General features: G+C 38.1%; 1 protein-coding gene across 2 annotated transcripts in view; it reads left to right on the top strand.

Moving 5' to 3' along the window:
* The first annotated feature begins 7,113 nt into the window (after positions 1–7,113).
* Positions 7,114–18,906, top strand: part of LOC138000777 (calpain-15-like) — a 64,282-nt gene continuing 52,489 nt past the window's right edge. For both annotated transcript variants that reach the window (XM_068847419.1, XM_068847420.1), the window contains exons 1-2: positions 7,114–7,928; positions 16,764–16,999. In XM_068847419.1, the coding sequence (XP_068703520.1) occupies positions 7,229–7,928; positions 16,764–16,999 (936 nt within the window). In that variant the 5' untranslated portion in view covers positions 7,114–7,228. The remainder of the gene's footprint in view (positions 7,929–16,763; positions 17,000–18,906) is intronic.

Here is an 18,906-nt window from a genome sequence, read left to right on the forward strand (position 1 = left end):
TGCGTGACCCGTTTTTTTTTTTTTTTAAACTATAATTACTTTACTTCCCTTTACTCCATGTCTTACATTCTTTTCCGACTCCATGGCGCGAGTCCAACACTCCACTCCACCTCATTCCTGTCCAGTCCAGTACAGTCTAGCTCTATTTTCCAATCCACGGCCAATTATATTGAGCGGACGCCAATATTAGCGAACATCCTCTGTTGGAAAGCGTTATAGACTTCCTTGGCAAAACGGCCACGGCGAAAATAAAACACTCAACCCCAAAGTTCCTTTAATCTTTTTACGAAAGAAGAATACCATTCTTCAACGACGAAAAATATAAACCCTCTCTCTTAAACTTACGCCACCCTATTTCTGATTTCGCGCGAAAATCATACGTAACGCGAATGAACTATCGCCAGCCTGAACCGCGTTTCAACCAATATATTAGGGCATGCGTCAAAGTCAAACCAGTTTTGGTTGAAAGGTTGATTCCAACACACCGTCTTACAGTTTTGTTCTTAACCAAGAACCAGTTTGATCAGGTAAGCCTATTAGACTTTTAGTGATTATCTACTATTTATTTTTGCTTTCGTTTTTCACGCTGTTTTCTTCATTCTATAGTATAATAATCAAACGTTTCAGGCCATATCTCGCATTTCAGATGCGGAAGGGCAAAACGTGTGGTAACTGATCAGTTAAAAAACCGTAAACAGCTTATACGCCCTACACTTATTTTGAGAGGTGAATGCAGGGTTTCGAGTAACTAAAATTGACATAATCAAGCGACTGACATACGAACTATAAGTTAGCCACAGTCGATAGACTTCCGGTATGGAAACTGGGGTTATTTCCGGTTAAAAGGTTATCAATACATTATAAGCACCTCATTTGTATATTTTAAAGAGGAACAATGTATGAGAATCCGCGGCCATTTATGATTAATTGACGGTCAATGTTAATATCAGGAATCAGACTTAGGGATAATGGCCCATCCGCGCATGTTGAAGAATAACCAAGCATCATGATGATAAGTTTCACAGTTTTACGAACTTTCCTAAATAACATACGAGCTGTAAAACAAATCAAGCTAGAAGTCAAAGATTTGTCGTGTTACCCTGGTTTGATATGCGTCAGTAAGCAAAATGTTTGTAATACCTGCTTCGTCAGTGGCTCTTAAATGGCAATGTACTACTTCTCGTCGCGTTGAACACGAGGGAGATCTTGACGATTACAATGTTTTTGTTTTGTTGATAGATGGATCAATTGATAGTAAACAGCTATCACTGTTGTTTTCTCTGTCCATTTTCAAGGAAGTCTACAGGGCAAATTGGCGCTACTGCTTTATAGACGCCTTAACAATTAGCCTTAGGGCGCCTGTTCCACCACACTCACATGCCTACGACGGCAAATTGTTGAGCAAAACAACCACTCTATGAGTGCATTATACAATTTATATTATGTGTTTTTGGTACCTTTCTTTGAAGTCTCTTTGAATTCTGTGGTGTTCCGAAACAGAAAGTAAACGCTTGGACGTCTAATTAAATTTCTTAGTTGCAAACAGGCCTGCACCGGCATTCATGTGCGTGCTCTGATATGCAAACCATAAAATCAGCGTCACTATTTAGCATGACACGTGGAAAACCAAAAAGTTACTGAATCAGTAGCGGTGTACGATAATGATGTTAATGTTGATGGTGACAATGACGATGACGATGACGATGACGATGACGATGGCGATGGCGATGGCGGTGACAATGACGATGACGATGGCGACGACGACGACGACGACGACGACGACGACGACGACGACGACGACGATGACGATGACGATGACGATGACGATGACGATGACGATGACGAATTCGAACTGCTCCAGTCGACAGAGTCTCGAATCACACGAAGGAGGAAAAAAATAAAACTCATTTACAATGAATGGGCAAGTAATTATGAGAATTTATTATATAGATATTGATGAAATACCAGGATTTCTCCTTTTACTAAAAAATCATATCTTCACCGCGCGCAGTGAACATATCATTTTTATCTTTCACATGTGAGGATATAGGTGTTGTCATGGTAACCAACACGATTAGCCAATAAAACGCGAGCTTTCTCTTCATTGTAAAATACTTTTGTTACCAAAACTTCTTAGCAGCACGAAGTAAGATATCGCTTTGATGATCCATACGATGTTTTTGAAATTCATATTTAATCAATACATGTTTCGGATGAAACATCATCCATCGTCAGTTGACAAATGAGAAATAAACTAAAGTTGAGCAATAAATAGTGTAACAAAGTGAGATATAACATGAATAATTAAGGATGAAGGCGAGAACAGAATAAAAACACCCAACCACGAAACAAAAGAGAAAAAACCAAACTGTTTAGGCTAAGAAAAGAAACTAATTAGTATGAAAGGGATAAATTAAGATGACATGTTTGACTTGGGAATTTAAAGATGGCTGCTCCCAAAGGATGTGCATGGCTTCTTTGATTTTCAATTGGAAACGTGTGGAAGCAGAGTCGAGAATTTTAAAACAGTCTTCTGAACACCGGGAGCGACAATTTTCAGAACCTCTCAAGTGCTTAAATATGTGGGAATGTTTGTCGGAGGCGAGATGTTCACGGATGCGAGTGGCGAAATGTCTATTGGTTTCACCAATATAACAGGCATTACAGCCTGCACATGAAAACTTGTAAATGACTCGCGATCGTAAACCCGCAGGGATAGGATCCTTCGCCCCAAACCAACTCCTAATTTTAAACGGAGTGAACACCAACTTAATTTCCAGGTCGCTGCAAAATTTGTTGACTAATTTCTTAATTCTGCGTTTTGTTATGATGGAAAAGGGACCGATGTACGGTAATTTAAAATACAAACAATTGTCCTTCCGAGCAACACTCTGAGAGGAATCGGAGGTAAAGTAATTGTTGAGAAATTTTCTAACAACATTCTCGATAACGCTAGAAGGAAACAAATTCTTCCTTAATGTTTTGGTAAGGTTGCTTATGTCCAAGTGAAAACCAGTCCAAGTATTATTAATTTTAAATACTCGGTCAACCAGAGTGCGTACTAGTCCTAATTTGTAACTGAAAGGTACAAAGATGTAATAATTAGTGAGAAGACCGGTGTAGGTCTTCTTGTGGAAAACCGAGGTAATAATGCCCTGATTACTATGGTTATCTAAAAGCACATCTAAGAAGGGAAGCTTGTGGTTTTCTTCATAACAAAACGCAGAATTAAGAAATTAGTCAACAAATTTTGCAGCGACCTGGAAATTAAGTTGGTGTTCACCCCGTTTAAAATTAGGAGTTGGTTTGGGGCGAAGGATCCTATCCCTGCGGGTTTACGATCGCGAGTCATTTACAAGTTTTCATGTGCAGGCTGTAATGCCTGTTATATTGGTGAAACCAATAGACATTTCGCCACTCGCATCCGTGAACATCTCGCCTCCGACAAACATTCCCACATATTTAAGCACTTGAGAGGTTCTGAAAATTGTCGCTCCCGGTGTTCAGAAGACTGTTTTAAAATTCTCGACTCTGCTTCCACACGTTTCCAATTGAAAATCAAAGAAGCCATGCACATCCTTTGGGAGCAGCCATCTTTAAATTCCCAAGTCAAACATGTCATCTTAATTTATCCCTTTCATACTAATTAGTTTCTTTTCTTAGCCTAAACAGTTTGGTTTTTTCTCTTTTGTTTCGTGGTTGGGTGTTTTTATTCTGTTCTCGCCTTCATCCTTAATTATTCATGTTATATCTCACTTTGTTACACTATTTATTGCTCAACTTTAGTTTATTTCTCATTTGTCAACTGACGATGGATGATGTTTCATCCGAAACATGTATTGATTAAATATGAATTTCAAAAACATCGTATGGATCATCAAAGCGATATATTATTATTGTTATTATTATTATTATTATTATTATTATTATTATTTATCATTTATTATTCTTTATTATTATTGTTGTTACTATTATTTTAATTGTTTTTAATTGTAAATCTTCATAGATGATGCCTTCATCTTCCCGAAGCGTTTCCTCTCAGAGGGAACGCATCTTCTTTTTTTACTTTTGCAGAGGCCTGAAGATCTGTTTTTATTTTTTAAATCGCCTTTGAATCGGGTTTTACTTCCTTCTTTCTTTGTTATTGCTACCCCCCTCTTTCGTTTTCTTTCCATATTTCTTTCTTTCTTAGGCCTGAAACTTATTTCTGTTTCTTTCCTTCTATTTTTCCTCCCTCTGTCTTTTTCTTTTCTTTCTTATTTTTATTTATTTATTTGCTATTTTGTATTTATATTTCTTTTTATATATTTGTTTATTATTTATTACTTATTTTAGTTCATTTGGTTTTTGAGATCTAGAATTTTCGGAACATTTGTTATAAAATTTCTTGCCTGCCTCTCCTAGGATTTTCGAACTTCTGAAAAATGGTATAATTGCCTATTTTAAACGGATTTTTACCCTATGAGGTCACCTAAAATTTTCGGGAGCCTTTTTTCTGGTTGAAATTCTCGAAAAGGTAAGTTTTGATCCCTATGGTTTTCGGATCACTAGACTTTCAGCTAGGAAATCCGAACATACGAAAAACTTTTAGGGGATAAAAATATGCCTATATACTACCGTTTAAATACCAAAATACGTTTAACCATGCTATGTTTAAGTGGTTCTGAACTATATTCTCGTTGGGTGCCCCTGGATTTATTCGATCGTATAACCGAATCTTGAATTTACTCGTATAATCGAATCTCAATTACACAATCGAGCGGCATTAAAATCGAAAGAACGAATGGGCGGTCGGTTGTCATTCACATTGTGCATCGAACCCGTTTCTTTATCGAGTCTTCTGTCTCTTGTTTACCACAAGAGTTGAGTGACCCGACAGTTTTAACTTAATTATATTTCAACATCTTTGCGTAAATTGTCGTTGTTATATTTTTTCCTTTTACCGCAATCAGCGTCAAAAAACCCACAAAATCCGAAAATTGATTATTTTCCATGACAACGCAAACAAACAAACTCAGCGTGCAAATTTCAAACACAAGAAAAAATAGCGGTTAAGTTTGTTTTGGAGAAATTATTAACTGAAAATGCCATCAGTAAAAAAATACCTTAGCGATCGATAAAAAGAAACGACGAAAAACATGCTTTTCTCGCTGTAGGGATGGCGCTAATAATATTATTGCTGTCAAGAAACTTTTAGTGTAATTTGTGGTGTGAAATTTGCAGGCAACTAACTATTTTCGATCTATTCATATCTATGATCGTACGGTAACAATGGCGCGAGAAAAACGTCGGCTGAACTGTCACGTACGGTAACTGTTGTGTATCATTTTTGCATGGGAAACCGCTAGTCAAAAATACTTTATTCAAGTCCTTTCCCAAAAAAATGCTGAAGTGTGAATCTCAAAAATCCGGATTTAGATTTAATTCGAAGTATCCTCCTCGAGTGTTGATACTTTCCTACCGTGTACTGTTTTAAATGAGGATCTTGCTAGAGTTGAAAAATGGCTAACTGCTAACAAGCTTACTCTTAACGCATCTAAAACTGAGTTTATGTTGATCGGATCGAGGCAAAGGCTAAGCACGTTTCACAACCCTCCGTCACTTATTATTGACGGTGCACCTATAACTCAAGTTACCTCTACGAAATCTCTAGGTGTTCATATTGATCAGACTTTATCTTGGAATGTTCATGTTGAGACTTTATGTAAGAAAATCGCGTCTGGTATTGGAGCGTTGAAGAGAGTGAGGTCTTTCGTTCCACATGAGACTCTCCGATCAATCTTCATGTCTTTAGTACAGCCTCACTTTGATTACTGCGATTCTGTCTGGGGATGTTGCGGCAAAACCATAGCCAGTAAACTTACAAAACTTCAAAATCGCGCTGCGCGTATACTCACTTACTCGAACTATGATGCCAACGCAGATAACCTTATCCAAAAACTTGGATGGATAAAACTTGATTCTCAACGAACAATCCATAAGGCTGTGATGGTTTATAAGTCGCTTAATGGTCTTACTCCCGATTACCTTAGTTCTAAATTTGTTGACCGTAGTAGCGTCTCCAGTTACTCTTTAAGGGACACAGAGGGCAAACTAGCTATCCCACAGCCACACACAAACTATATGAAAAATAGCTTCAGCTACACTGGAGCAGTTCTTTGGAATAATTTACCAATCGAATTGAGGCAGGCTGACTCCCTTAGAGCGTTCCGGGCTGGCTGCGAGCGTTTCTTTTCATCAAGTTAATCTACAATTCTATACACGGCACTCATGTAAAGCAGGTTTTTATTTTGTCATTTAATATTATAGTTATATTTATTGATTACTTAGAACAATTTTGAATAATGTAGCTGTAGTCGTTGTATAATTTGTAATAATTCTGGTAATTAATTAGGTTTTTATAGTTGCGACTGATGAGTTTACCGTGTCTAAATAAAGTTATCCTATCCTATCCTATCCTATCCTACTTTGCCGTGTACTTGCCCCCCTTCCCCCCCCCCCCCACGTAAAATCCTGGTTACGGGCCTGCATGGGTTGCTTTTGGGAGATAGGGAGTTGATTGAATAAGGTCGCAAAGATGAGGAGATAGGAATGCATGCCTGCAGGAAATGTAGGCCATACTGATTACACAAAACAAAGATATGCTGTGAAGAATGGCGATCAACCGTCTTAAATTTTCCTTATTGTCATCAGTTAAAACTTATGACTGAGAATTTATTGACTGATACATGTAAAGGAAAGTAACATCCCCTAATTAATTATTTTCTTAGTCTACTCTCTATCATCTCAATTGAATTCCTTCGTATAAGAACTGTTTCGGCAAAAAGGGACCCTCGACAATGTACCCTAGACACCCTCAGTTGAGGGTGGTTTGCCTGTGGTACTGTAGGTCTTATACCATGGCGGGCGACGCCCGCGTAAAATGGTGCACTTTCAGCGGGTATCACCCATAGAGGTTGCGTGAATCGAGAGCAATACCAAGGACCTTAACCAGACCCTTAACCAAGGACCTGAGGAACGGTACATTATGGGGTATCATATATAAAGTACCTACCGTATCCTCTGACCGTGGCGCTGGCCAAGAGGATCGCAGCTCTGGGAACGAGAATGAGGACCTAGGGGACATACATTGCAATAATATATTATTTTTAGAAATGATCGTAGGAAATTTTGAAGATTAATCGTCAAAGTGATTTTCTTAGTTAAATTATGAAGCTTTACAGCTCCGATGGACACAATGGGATTAAAAGTATCCACGGAGGAGACCTGGCAGTGTGCGAAATGTACTCTGATAAATTCTGTCAGAAATTCCATCTGCCAAGCTTGTGGCAATCGAAGACAAGTTACTCAAAGTTGGATATGCCACGTTTGTGCTTCTAGGAACCCTTTATCATTGGTATTGTGTAATCATTGTGGATCGGAGAAATATGTGGCATCAACTTCCACAGCTCTCAATTCTACTTCAGATAACGGAAAGGAATGGACTTGTGACAGATGCACACTCAGTAATTTATCCAAAGATACCATTTGTTCGGCCTGTGGCTTTAGCCCATCGCTAGTTGTGGCTGATTATGCCACGAACACAGAAAAGCCTAGACTTTATCCTACTTTACCAGTCGAACTTTATTCAGAAATAGCCCAGCAAAATGTGGAGCAAGTCCTTAAATGTCCAAACTGCCAGAGTTTACTTTATGATAATGCTGGATTGTGTTGTACTGTTTGTCATTGCCCCTGCCCTGAACAGGGTTTTAAGCCGAGACCTTTCCCTGAGTCATCGATTCGTCGTACATCAGATGATTCTGGTGGTGGAAAATGGAGTTGCGCAGGCTGTACTTTTGAAAACAAATCCCACAATTCTAAGTGTGAAGTCTGTGGACATGAAGGTATAGTTGAAGCCAGTCCTTCAGAAGAAACAACAAATTCACTGGGTAAGCTTATGGTATCATTAATTAGATCAATTTTGTATCCAGATTGGAATCCATTTTTGATTCAGGATTGCACAGTTGTTTAGGGCACAGCCTTCTTTTCGAGAGGGGGCAGCACTAAAAGCCGGAATCTAGACTCCAGAATCCAGAGTCTGGAATCTGAAATCTGGAATCTGGAATCCGGAATTCAGAAACCAGAAACCAGAATTATCCACAATTCGCGAGGATTACAACAACTTATCCACTGGATAACTCAATGTGTCTCGCTGGTGTTTATCCGCTGGATAGTAATTTACATGCTGGATAGCGTTATCCACCTGTTGATCAATTGAGGCCTGGCTTTTTGTACATCTTGATTATCATCAAATCCTTCTAATTGGAAATCCCCATTAATGAATGATCATAATAAGAATTTCTTTATTGAACACAAGTCAAGTTTACGTACATGTAAAAGTTGTAATGTTTGAAATTAATAAACAAGGTACTGTTGTGTTGTTAATAAACAAGGTGCTGTTGTGTAGTGATTTATCTGCTGGATAGCGTTATCTACCTGTTGAACAATTGAGGCCTGGCTTTTTGTAAATCTTGATTATTATCAAGACCTCTAATTGGAAATCCCATAAATGAATGATTGTAATCAAAATTTCTTCATTGAACACAAGTCAAGCTTTTGTATGTAAAAGTTATGTTTGAAATTTATAAACAAGGTGCTGTTGTGTTTTACCGCCTTTCCTTCCTTTGACTATGTTCTAGCAAGAGTCCATTACCCAAGAGTACATTTAAGAATCTGGTACATGTATGTATTAGGTTTGTCTCCATCAGCGTCAGAAAAGTGTCTAATTTTAAACCAAGTTTCGCCAAAAATAAACAATAATTATACATGGTACTGTACACCAAATTGACTGAATCAATGTTGTACCCAATTCAAGCGCTTTGGGAATAAAATGTTTTGTTCCATTTCCATCATCATTTAAATATGAATTCTATGTTGTAATACAAATACAACACACAAAGAATCATATCCCTGGGAGATTTGAATTGGCTACAACATAGAGTTGGCCAATTTGGTCTATTGTTTTTTCTGATCTAACTTGGTTTAAAAATAGACACTTTTCAATACAACTTTGTTTAATAATTTAATAATAAATTTGAAATATGACTTTTACGTAAAATTGACAGTGTTCAATAAACAGATTTCAATTTGAATTATGATCATTTATTTACCGGAATTTCCAATTAACCCATTGACTCCAGGGGGGTCCCGGCCATTGACGATTAAAATCGTCTGGCGTTAGACAGAGTAAAATACTAAGCATGGCTGGTTTAGGCCGGCTTAGGGGTGAATGGGTTAAAAGACTTACTCGTAATGATAATGAAGATGCACAAGACAGGCCTTCTGATATTACGCGATGGTGCGATTTCGCACAATCGACCTCAAATCGCATCCGATCGCACAATTCACGAAAAATCGCATAATTCCTAAAAGAAGGCACAAAATTCATAAAATAAAACATAAATCAACAAGTTTCTTAGGAGTTCCTGCATAAATACGCCATTTTAAAGTGCTACTGTGATCAAATTTTTATCCCTTGAGTTTTTTGGTTTATCACATAGAGTACCATGAAACATTAAAAACGCTGTTTACCATTTGGAAATATCTGCATTGGTTCCAGAGATATTTAAGTTTGAAAAATGTGTTAAATATGCAAATGAGAAGGCTGATGACGTCATTCACCCAACCCAGTAGAACATCAAGAATATAAATAGAGCTATCTCGGTCAATTTGCAACAGAGACCATTGAAACTTGGTGAGCTGATAGTTCTGAAGGCAACACACCTACGACTGTAAAGAAATTGGTTCCCATGGCAACTCACTCTTTTCCAGTCCCCTCCAACCTGATTTCAATATTTTGGTGATCTCAGGCTAGAAATACATTTACCAAGGCCACAAACTCGACCTAACATCTTTATATGCTGGCAGGATCATGCAGATGAGGCACCATTTGCAAAATAATATTGAAAACAGAAAGCCAAAGGTGGTCTGCAAAGCTTTTAATATCAGGGAGGTCTGGAACCCAGTATGTTGCCATGGTAACAAAAATGGTATGCTCATATTGTGGAACACATTTACTAGAATCTTAGTGCAAAGAACCAAGTATTTCTGATACAAATTGCCTGAGATATCTTTCTCCATCATACTTGATCAAAATTTGGTAGGGTTTATGACGTCATCACTTGGCTAATTTGCATATTAAAAAAACTTGAATATCTCCAGAACAAAAAGAGATATTTGAAAATGGTAAACAGCATTCTTCTTCTCATACAGACTACGTGTTTATGTGCCAAAATGGCTTCGATAGGGAAGATTCAAATTTCGTCACAGTAGCACTTTAAAGATGATTTATCTTGGAAAACGGCTAAAAAGCCTTCGTTACCTTCAATTTTGTAAATATTCTAAGTTCAAGGCGTTATTTTGCATGTGGGGGGCCTGGTACGAGTCTCATTCTTAAAGAGTCGCCAATTGGTGTAACACAAACACGCCCTTTATCTGTTCAGAAATATAATACTGCACACAAAAACACAGTGTAAGAAGCTAGTTGTAGCATACAGGAATATTAATAATTATTGATCATTCATTTGGCATGTTACATGTAGCTGTGTCCTTTCGACTTTTAACGTGGTGCACCAATAGTGCAGAAGACCTCATTTTTTTTTTTACTTGTACCAACTAATGTCGATCAAGATTCATAATTACTGTTCCCTTATGTTCAAAATGTCTTTAGGGCAGTAAAAACTTGGTTTTTTTTTATCCTGAAACCTTGAAAAACCAGCTTAAATTTCCCAGAAAAAAATCGCATAATTTACAATATTTATCGCATAATTGGCCTTTCTAATCGCATAATCAGCGGTGCAAATTTCACACAATTTGCATTTTTTCATCGCACCCTATCAGAAGGCCTGACAAGAAACCAGGCCTTGATTGTTCAACAGGTGGATAACGCTATTCACCGGATACAGTGTAAACCACTATCTAGTGGAAAAACACATAGTCTAGCAAAACAAATTGAGTTATCCAGTGGATAGTGATTTATCCAGTGGATGAGTTGTTGTAATTCTCATGAATTGTGGATAATTCTGGATTCTGGATTCCAGCTTTTAGTGCTGTCCGAGGTCCCGAGTTTGATCCCTAGTGACCCCATATCCTTGTTTTGACTTCTTTCTATTCTGTGTACGTATATCTTAGTTATATAGGTAGCTTTAACCCATTCACCCCTAAGCCGGCCATGATTAGTACAGTGTAATTATAATAATTACTATTATTATAGTAAATAATTAATTATTCATGAGTTTAATATTATTGTTGCACTGACTTATTATTTATTTATTTTTAAAAACAACATGACTGCTTACTGCTTTGGCCTATTTAGCTCTACATTGTATTTCAACAATGACAACTTACCTGTCTTATAACTTTGAAATAGACAATGTTTTCAATTTTTTTCAGAACAGGAAGACTTGCAACTTACATTATATACATTATTCAACATTTTTTCCTCTCTTCTGTCTCTGAATGCATTAAAATTTTTACATGTTTAAAAGCCATTTACACCTTAAACACCCTCAGTTCATGAATAAAATTGTCGGGCGTTAGGCACAGCAAAGTCTCACTCCCAACGAGTGAATGGGTTAAGCATTTACAGTGTAGTGGCTAAAGCCCAAATGTCAGTTTACGTACTACATGAAAGCTACAAGCAATTGCAAAAAGAATTGAGACACTCACAGTTAATAACCGTACAATGCGTACATGTATCATTCAAGTCAGTGCATCCCTAAGCCCCCTTCCCCCCAAACAAAGTTGTTTCCATCTCCACTTGGCATTCAAACTAAAGGGTATCAACATGTATATAGGGGGGAGGGGAATTAAAGGAGGGGTGTTACCGGTAGGCCTTTTCTTTTGAACTGGAAAAGGGATTTTAGGAAGAGGAGGTGAATTTTCAATTCAGTGTTTTTGCAACTGCTTGTAGCTGAGTGAAATGGCTGATACTGTATGAACATTACCCTTAATTAATCACTCACTGAAAAACACATTAATCAGTCCAAAGTACAGTTAAAAAACATTACCAGAAAAAAATGTACTGTAAGTTCCTAAATCTACAGTAGTTACATGCATGTTCCAATATATACCTACATGTACGTGTATCTTAACTTTTAAGGCACTCTTCCCAAAAGTGCACCTGGCGGCATCTGTTGTGACAATCTGGTAAGCTGTTGGCTAAAATTTGATCATTAAAGCAGGGCTCAAAATAAGTGGTTGTCTGGTCATCCCAGACGACCAGAAAGTTTATCAGGCGAACAGTTTTTGGTAAAATGGAAAGGCCTGGTTGCTTGAAGAAAAAACAATGGACAATGCAGCCAAAAATAGAAAATCAATTACATTAAGCAGTACCTGTCTTTATTTTTCGGTTTTCCAATGTCAATGTCCTAAGTTTGAAGTTAACAATAATCAATTTGCCCCATCTAAGCATTTTCCCCGTTTTGAAAATCTGTGGCTCTTCCAAAAAAAATTGTTACCGTAGATAGGAAAATGCAAGTGACAATATCACAAACATGTAGGCGGTGGAGTTTTCAAGTAATAAAAATTAATTTAAACCCAGACTTCCCCAATGGAGTATCGACGACTTCAAAGTTTACGGAATAGACCATGTATCGGATAATCAATGTTTTATTTACAATGATGATTGTACATTGTAATGGTAGTGAATTTATAGCGGAGCTACGCACGCGCGGAGTACCATAGTTAAGAAAATATGGTATCCCATCGATGTGAGAAAATTTGGTCTTATAGCAATGATGTAATGAATGTCCATACGTATATGTACGTATAGCGCATTTTCTATTGGCATATTCAAATGTGCTTTACAAGCAAGTGATCTATGGGTGAGATCGGACATCAGCATATACAGGCGCCGCTGGCAGCTGCTATCAGTCTATTAGTGATCTCACCCAGCACATGAATGAATGAAAGGAGGCCTGACCACAACACCGGAAGCTCCATTCCCTACTCTTTACGAATAGTGTGTGGGTTCTTTTACGTCCCACTGGGTTGTGAACATTCAAGGGTTGTGAGACGGGGCCTACGGTTTATAGTCCTTATCCGAGAAGGCTTGAAAGTCTTAACCATTTGCAGATGTTATTACAAAGGCAGCACTTTGTCCTCAGTTATTTTTAGACCCTGAGTGTTGGTCCTGCCGGAGTCGAACTCACAACCTCCCGCATGGCAGCCTGTTGCTCAACCAACTTAGCCACCAGTGCGTGGTCAGCAGCCCGATGCCCAACCAAAATGTATACAGTACTGGCCACAGGAATAGCAGCATCTACATGTACATGCGCGTAAAATGTGTGCAAGATGGCAGATTTACGCTCAAAATACGCTCGCATTATACATGTGTAAATTTTACACGAACTATTACATGCGCCTGAAATTACATGCAGTCTGCGTGTAATATTTGACACGATTAAAGTTGCTATTTATTACACGCAGCTTGCATGTATTTTCCACTTAGCAATGTACATGAATCTGACAATGAAAGTTAAAATCCCAGAGTCAGCATTTCTGTTTGAGAATTAAGCCTTGCCTGTGTGTTCTTGGACTAAGTTTTTACATCTATCTTTGGGTTGCTGCCGTTATCCGTCAATAAATCATTAGCTCTCATTTCAAACCACGCTAAGTGAAATTTCCTTGATCCGGTTTCCCCTATTTAATCAATTAAAAATCAAAAATTATAACTATAACGAGTGAATGATCGATGGAAATGCTTGACAGCATGACATATTCCCGAAAAACAAGCAAACTCAGAACTTGTGCTGCATTTATTTCAACATTCAATTTGTTCGTTGTGCGGATTGAGCAATCGCATGTGGTAGAAAGGCGGAAGTTTGAATTGCTAAGGAATACTTAAACATGTATTTTGATTTGCACAGTCAAGCTGTTAGAATCAGCTGTAAACGGGATAACTTTTTAAAGCATACATGTCAATATTCACGAAATGAAATATAAATCTACATGTAGCATTTATTTGCGGGTGTTGTTCACGTTCTGCTGCGTGTAAATGCATGCTACAATGTATTTTGAATCCTGATCCTGTGATCATTTTTCACGTTTATAATAACGATATCGGGCTACAAAGGCGCCTCTGGCTGCCGCTATATACAGTCCATGTTGATGTCGGAGCACAGCACCACAGTTAGATGTTAATTAGCTTTGAGTCGATTTTGATGAGGGAGAAAAACCCGAGTACTCGGAGAAAAACCCTTGTCTCAGTCAGGTTGAGATCAACTGAACCCTGGCTAGCAGTCGTGGGAGGCTTGATAGATAACCACTAAGCCACCCTGACTCCCAACACCAGTGTTTTGGTGTTTGTCGTGACATTGCACAATGCCCTCTCACTGGTGTGGGCTTTAGAAAAGCATACTCTTCCCTCCAGAATTCATTGTTCAGGCATTTCACATTGCTGTAATCAAGATTTGAACAAGGTGTATAAAATAATAATAAAGATTTTAGCTTGTATTTTTAAAATACCGGTAACTCGTGTTAGCAATATTCATCGTATGAAAGGCCTGTTAGGTTCTTGGCTGTTTTTCGAAAATTACATGAAAAGTAACATGAAAACTTAAAACACGTCTTTCTCTGGTTAAACTGAAAAATGCAGCGTATCGAGGCGTATTAATTAATCTTTTATACCACAAAGGTACATGTAATAAGCAGTTGGAGCAAGAAAATTCGGTCTTATTCTCAGATCAAGTGAGCTGTTTAAAAAGGGAAACAAAAAATCAGGTATGATCCTAGAAGAGGTCGGCGACATGCTCATTCACAGGCGGTGAGCAGTGAAAGGAAAATGAAATGGAACGTCATCATGGTATATCATTACCTTTAATTATTGTAATTTATAACGTAATTATTCGCCTTTAACCAGCAGTGATTTATCACCCGACTCGCAACCTTTGTATTTTTAAGGAATGATTTCACCCACTGAAACGGTACACAAAATGAAACATTAAACGCAAACATGCACTGAGCCAGCCAAACTTGCTGTAATACATGTATTCAGAAGACGACCACAGATGTGCCAGCAACAACAGTCATTCAAACCAAGTCTTGATAATTCAAGTAAAGTGGACACTTGTCACGAAAATGTTGAAATCCAAAGCTGAATAAATTCTACAGAAACAAGTAGGGCAATTAGGCATGCAACATTTTCTTCGCAAAAAAGTTGGTACAAATCGATGTACAGTGAATTCTCTGCCCTCTTTTACATGAAACTCTGCGTGTGCAATTTTACACGCACTTTGAAGAATTTGCGTGTAATTATTTACACCCACCTTCATGTATTTTTTTGTGTATTTTTTTACTCTCGTGTAACACGCACTTAATTTGCATGTAATGCTGCTATTCCTGCGGCCAGTACTGTAACTATTCAATTTCTGTGGCGGGTTTCTGTAAACTACAGACTCTTGAAACTGAACAAATCGATGTTTAAAGGGCCACTGTCATGTCACAGTCGGCGATGCTATCATTAAACCCGTAACATCTGTACGAAATCTTGGTGTCTGGTTCGACCAGCACATGAAAATGAGCGATCACATTGGGAAAATATGTAGCAAAGCATTCTACAGTCTCTATAACCTACGACAAATAAGAAAATGCTTGACGGATGAGGCCTGTAAGACCCTGGTGCATGCACTCCTGACCTGCCATTTAGACTACTGTAATGCCTTACTGCATGATGTCTCGCAATACCAACAACAACGTCTACAGAGGGTTCTAAATGCAGCTGCTCGGTTGATATGCCGTTTACCAAAGTACTATCACATATCACCAGTGCTTAAAGACCTTCACTGGCTACCGATAAAATATCGAGTTATCTTTAAGATCACTCTGCTAGTTTTCAAAGTTCTTCATGGCCTAGCACCCTCATATTTGGAAAATCTGATACAAGTGAAGCTGGAAGGACGTTACCATCTCAGAAACAAAGAACAGTTGTTGGTTCCAAAAACTAAATGCAAAACATTTGGAGACAGTGCTTTCTTCAAATCTGGACCCGTACTGTGGAACAGTTTACCTGACAATATCAGACAAATATCTAACTTACAAAAGTTTAAAAAAGAACTCAAGACATTTTTATTTAGACTTGCCTATCAATGAGCGTCAGTCATTTATGTAAATATAAATATACAAAAAATGACATTTTAGATTTTACTTAGACTAATTAATATATTTTTAATTATCTACATTAGGTTTCAGATAATATAATTTTATTGTAATATAATTTTAGGTATACATGTAATTTAATTTTTTAACTTTAACCAATTTCGGTTGTAAACAGCGCCATCGAATATTTATAGTGAAGGCGCTATATAAATATGTCATTATTATTATTATTAAATGAATTATTTGCTACATTTTAAGTGAAAACTGGGTAAAAATCTAGATTACCGGTACTGTAACTGTACTTTAGCTCACACATACAGCATTCCTGACGACCCTGAATACGTAGAATAGAAGATAGAAGTCCTTCGTTTTTACGGAGATTCACATTAAAATTGTCAAACACCTGCTAGAATGCTATTTTTAACATAAATATCTTTATTATCCTTGTTCCTTCAAAACGCTAGACATACGTGTACCATTTTAAATCATCATTCCAAGTATTCTTATTCCGGAATAGGGTCAATCGAATTGATTTTTAGGTTTTATTTGTGTGAAAAAGCTTTATTAGAGCAAGTTACAATGTACATTGTATGAACATGATTGCTAATGTGTTTGTTTGTTTTTTCAAGCCTTGCACAGTGAGGATATTGGATGGTCCTGCCCATCTTGCACCCTAGTAAATGCTTCTAACGGTACTGTTTGCACTGCTTGTGGGACTGTGAGGAATGGAGCATCATCAGCTGGAAAAGCAAACCCCAGAAGAACTTTTCAGCGTCAACAGAGTATCCCTGTGGAGTCCAGAAGAAAACGGGATGAGAAACAAGCAAAAGAACAATGGATTAACATTATCAAGTACTGTAAAGATGTAAGAATGTTTACACATACGTGTACATGTAGCTTTTTATTATTATGGCCATCTAGAGCACTCTTTCAGTGGCAGGTACATTGTGTACAAAACACAGTTGTCAGGTCACAGGTCTCTTTCACAGGTCTGTGTTTTACCAAATTGAATACAGAACAAACCTCAGCATTCAGTAAAGCTAACCTTAGGCCTAATTACATTATAAGATCTAAACAAGAGTTTTAAGGCCCAAGGTTAGCTTTAACAAATCTTTAGGTTTGTTTCTGTATTGGTAAAACACTGACCTGACACCTGTGAATGAGACCTGTGACCTGAGACCTGCGTTAATTGTACCTGCCCCTCTTTCAAAATAGCAATAATAATAAAAGGTGTATGCCCCCTTCAAATGACTATTAAGTTATAGTAATATTAAGATGTGATTATCAATTTTTGAATGTCCTGGCAATATTAAGTGTGCAGCTCAAAACAACTTAATTTCTGCATTCTCATCAGAATTTCTCTGTGTCTTGTTCCAAAAATGTTTCTCATCTCAATTTCTAGCTCCTTTGACCAGCCTCCAAGTACATTCACGATGGCATTCAATTGTATAATCTTGTATCCTGGATGTTGTCTTAACAGCTCCAGTCATAGAAGTCCATACTTCTCTTTCATTTCTGTTTCTTTCTTGTTGCAATTATCTAACCACAGACAGCTCATCTCAACCATGAGTACTTTCTTGATCTTGTGATCAACAAAGCCTGCATCCACCAGATTAGAACATACATGTACAAACGGTATGTCCCAATTAAAATGCTTCTGCATCAGGTGACTTGTATAGTGGTCTAGGCCTCGATTGGGAGAACCATGGAGGAACTTTATCAGCAAGCTTGAGATCCCTAAGCATCTGAAAGAAAAGCACCTTCAGTGCCAAATTGTCTCTTTCTAGAGTATTTTGAATGTGCTAGGGGTGGACAACCAGCAAGTATGTGGGCCAGACTTTCAGTGGCTTTACCACGGTCATTCTACATGTGATTTTGTTCTTATCTATAGTTCCAGTCTTAAAAGCCGAGGAGGCTTTAGTTGGATTGAGCTGTTTGTACAACTCCATAATACCTGCAATTCAGTGAGTAGGAGCACATGTCCAATTACTCAGCCATGCAAAACACCCTTTATGACTCAATTGATCATCGAGTTATCTTGATGTCAGTGATCTGGTCCAGTCCACTATCGGACAACAACCGTGTCATTGCATCAAACCAATTTGCTTTACTGGCGTTGACCTACCAGATGTGGTCGCATCACTGGGCTATAACAGATCTCAGAAAGATTGACAGAGAGGCACGCAAGACCATTGTAAACAGGGGAGGGAAACACCCAGCTAGCTATGGCCTGGTCAATTAGTTCCCTTGAGAGCGAGTAATAACAAGTTCCTAAAGTTCCCAAGGGAGACCTCTCCTGATTCCCTAAAGGGACAAAACGTTTCTTAAGGGTCTGGCCGTTCCCAACAGAGCATTTTTCTGGATTACTTCAAGTCTGATGGTGGTACCAAGCTTTTCAATGTGTTCGTCAAACTTATCAGATACAGTACCGTCTGGAAGTATTGACCCCTTTACCGCGTCTTCCTCTCGGTATTCCCGCGGTAGGCCGCTTTTCTGCCGAGGGAAATTTATGGCCAGGCTCCAAAGTTGCCGCGGAAAAGCCAACCGAGGTAAAATTCCGTGGTAGAGTTGTAAATGGTTTCCGTTGACTTTGTGTTTCGATAAGCCAGATTATAATGTTGAAATCCCACCGAAGAACAGGAACTGCACAAGTTTCGGTTGAAAATTGCGAACGTAGATCGAGGATCTAGCCGATAGTCATGGACCTTGGTTGCCTTACTTTCCTTTAACAGGCGATTAGAATATCCGTAGCCAGAATCTTCCGACCACATT

Source organism: Montipora foliosa, chromosome 4, assembly GCF_036669935.1.
Source record: "Montipora foliosa isolate CH-2021 chromosome 4, ASM3666993v2, whole genome shotgun sequence".
Classification (NCBI taxonomy): Eukaryota; Metazoa; Cnidaria; class Anthozoa; order Scleractinia; family Acroporidae; genus Montipora; species Montipora foliosa.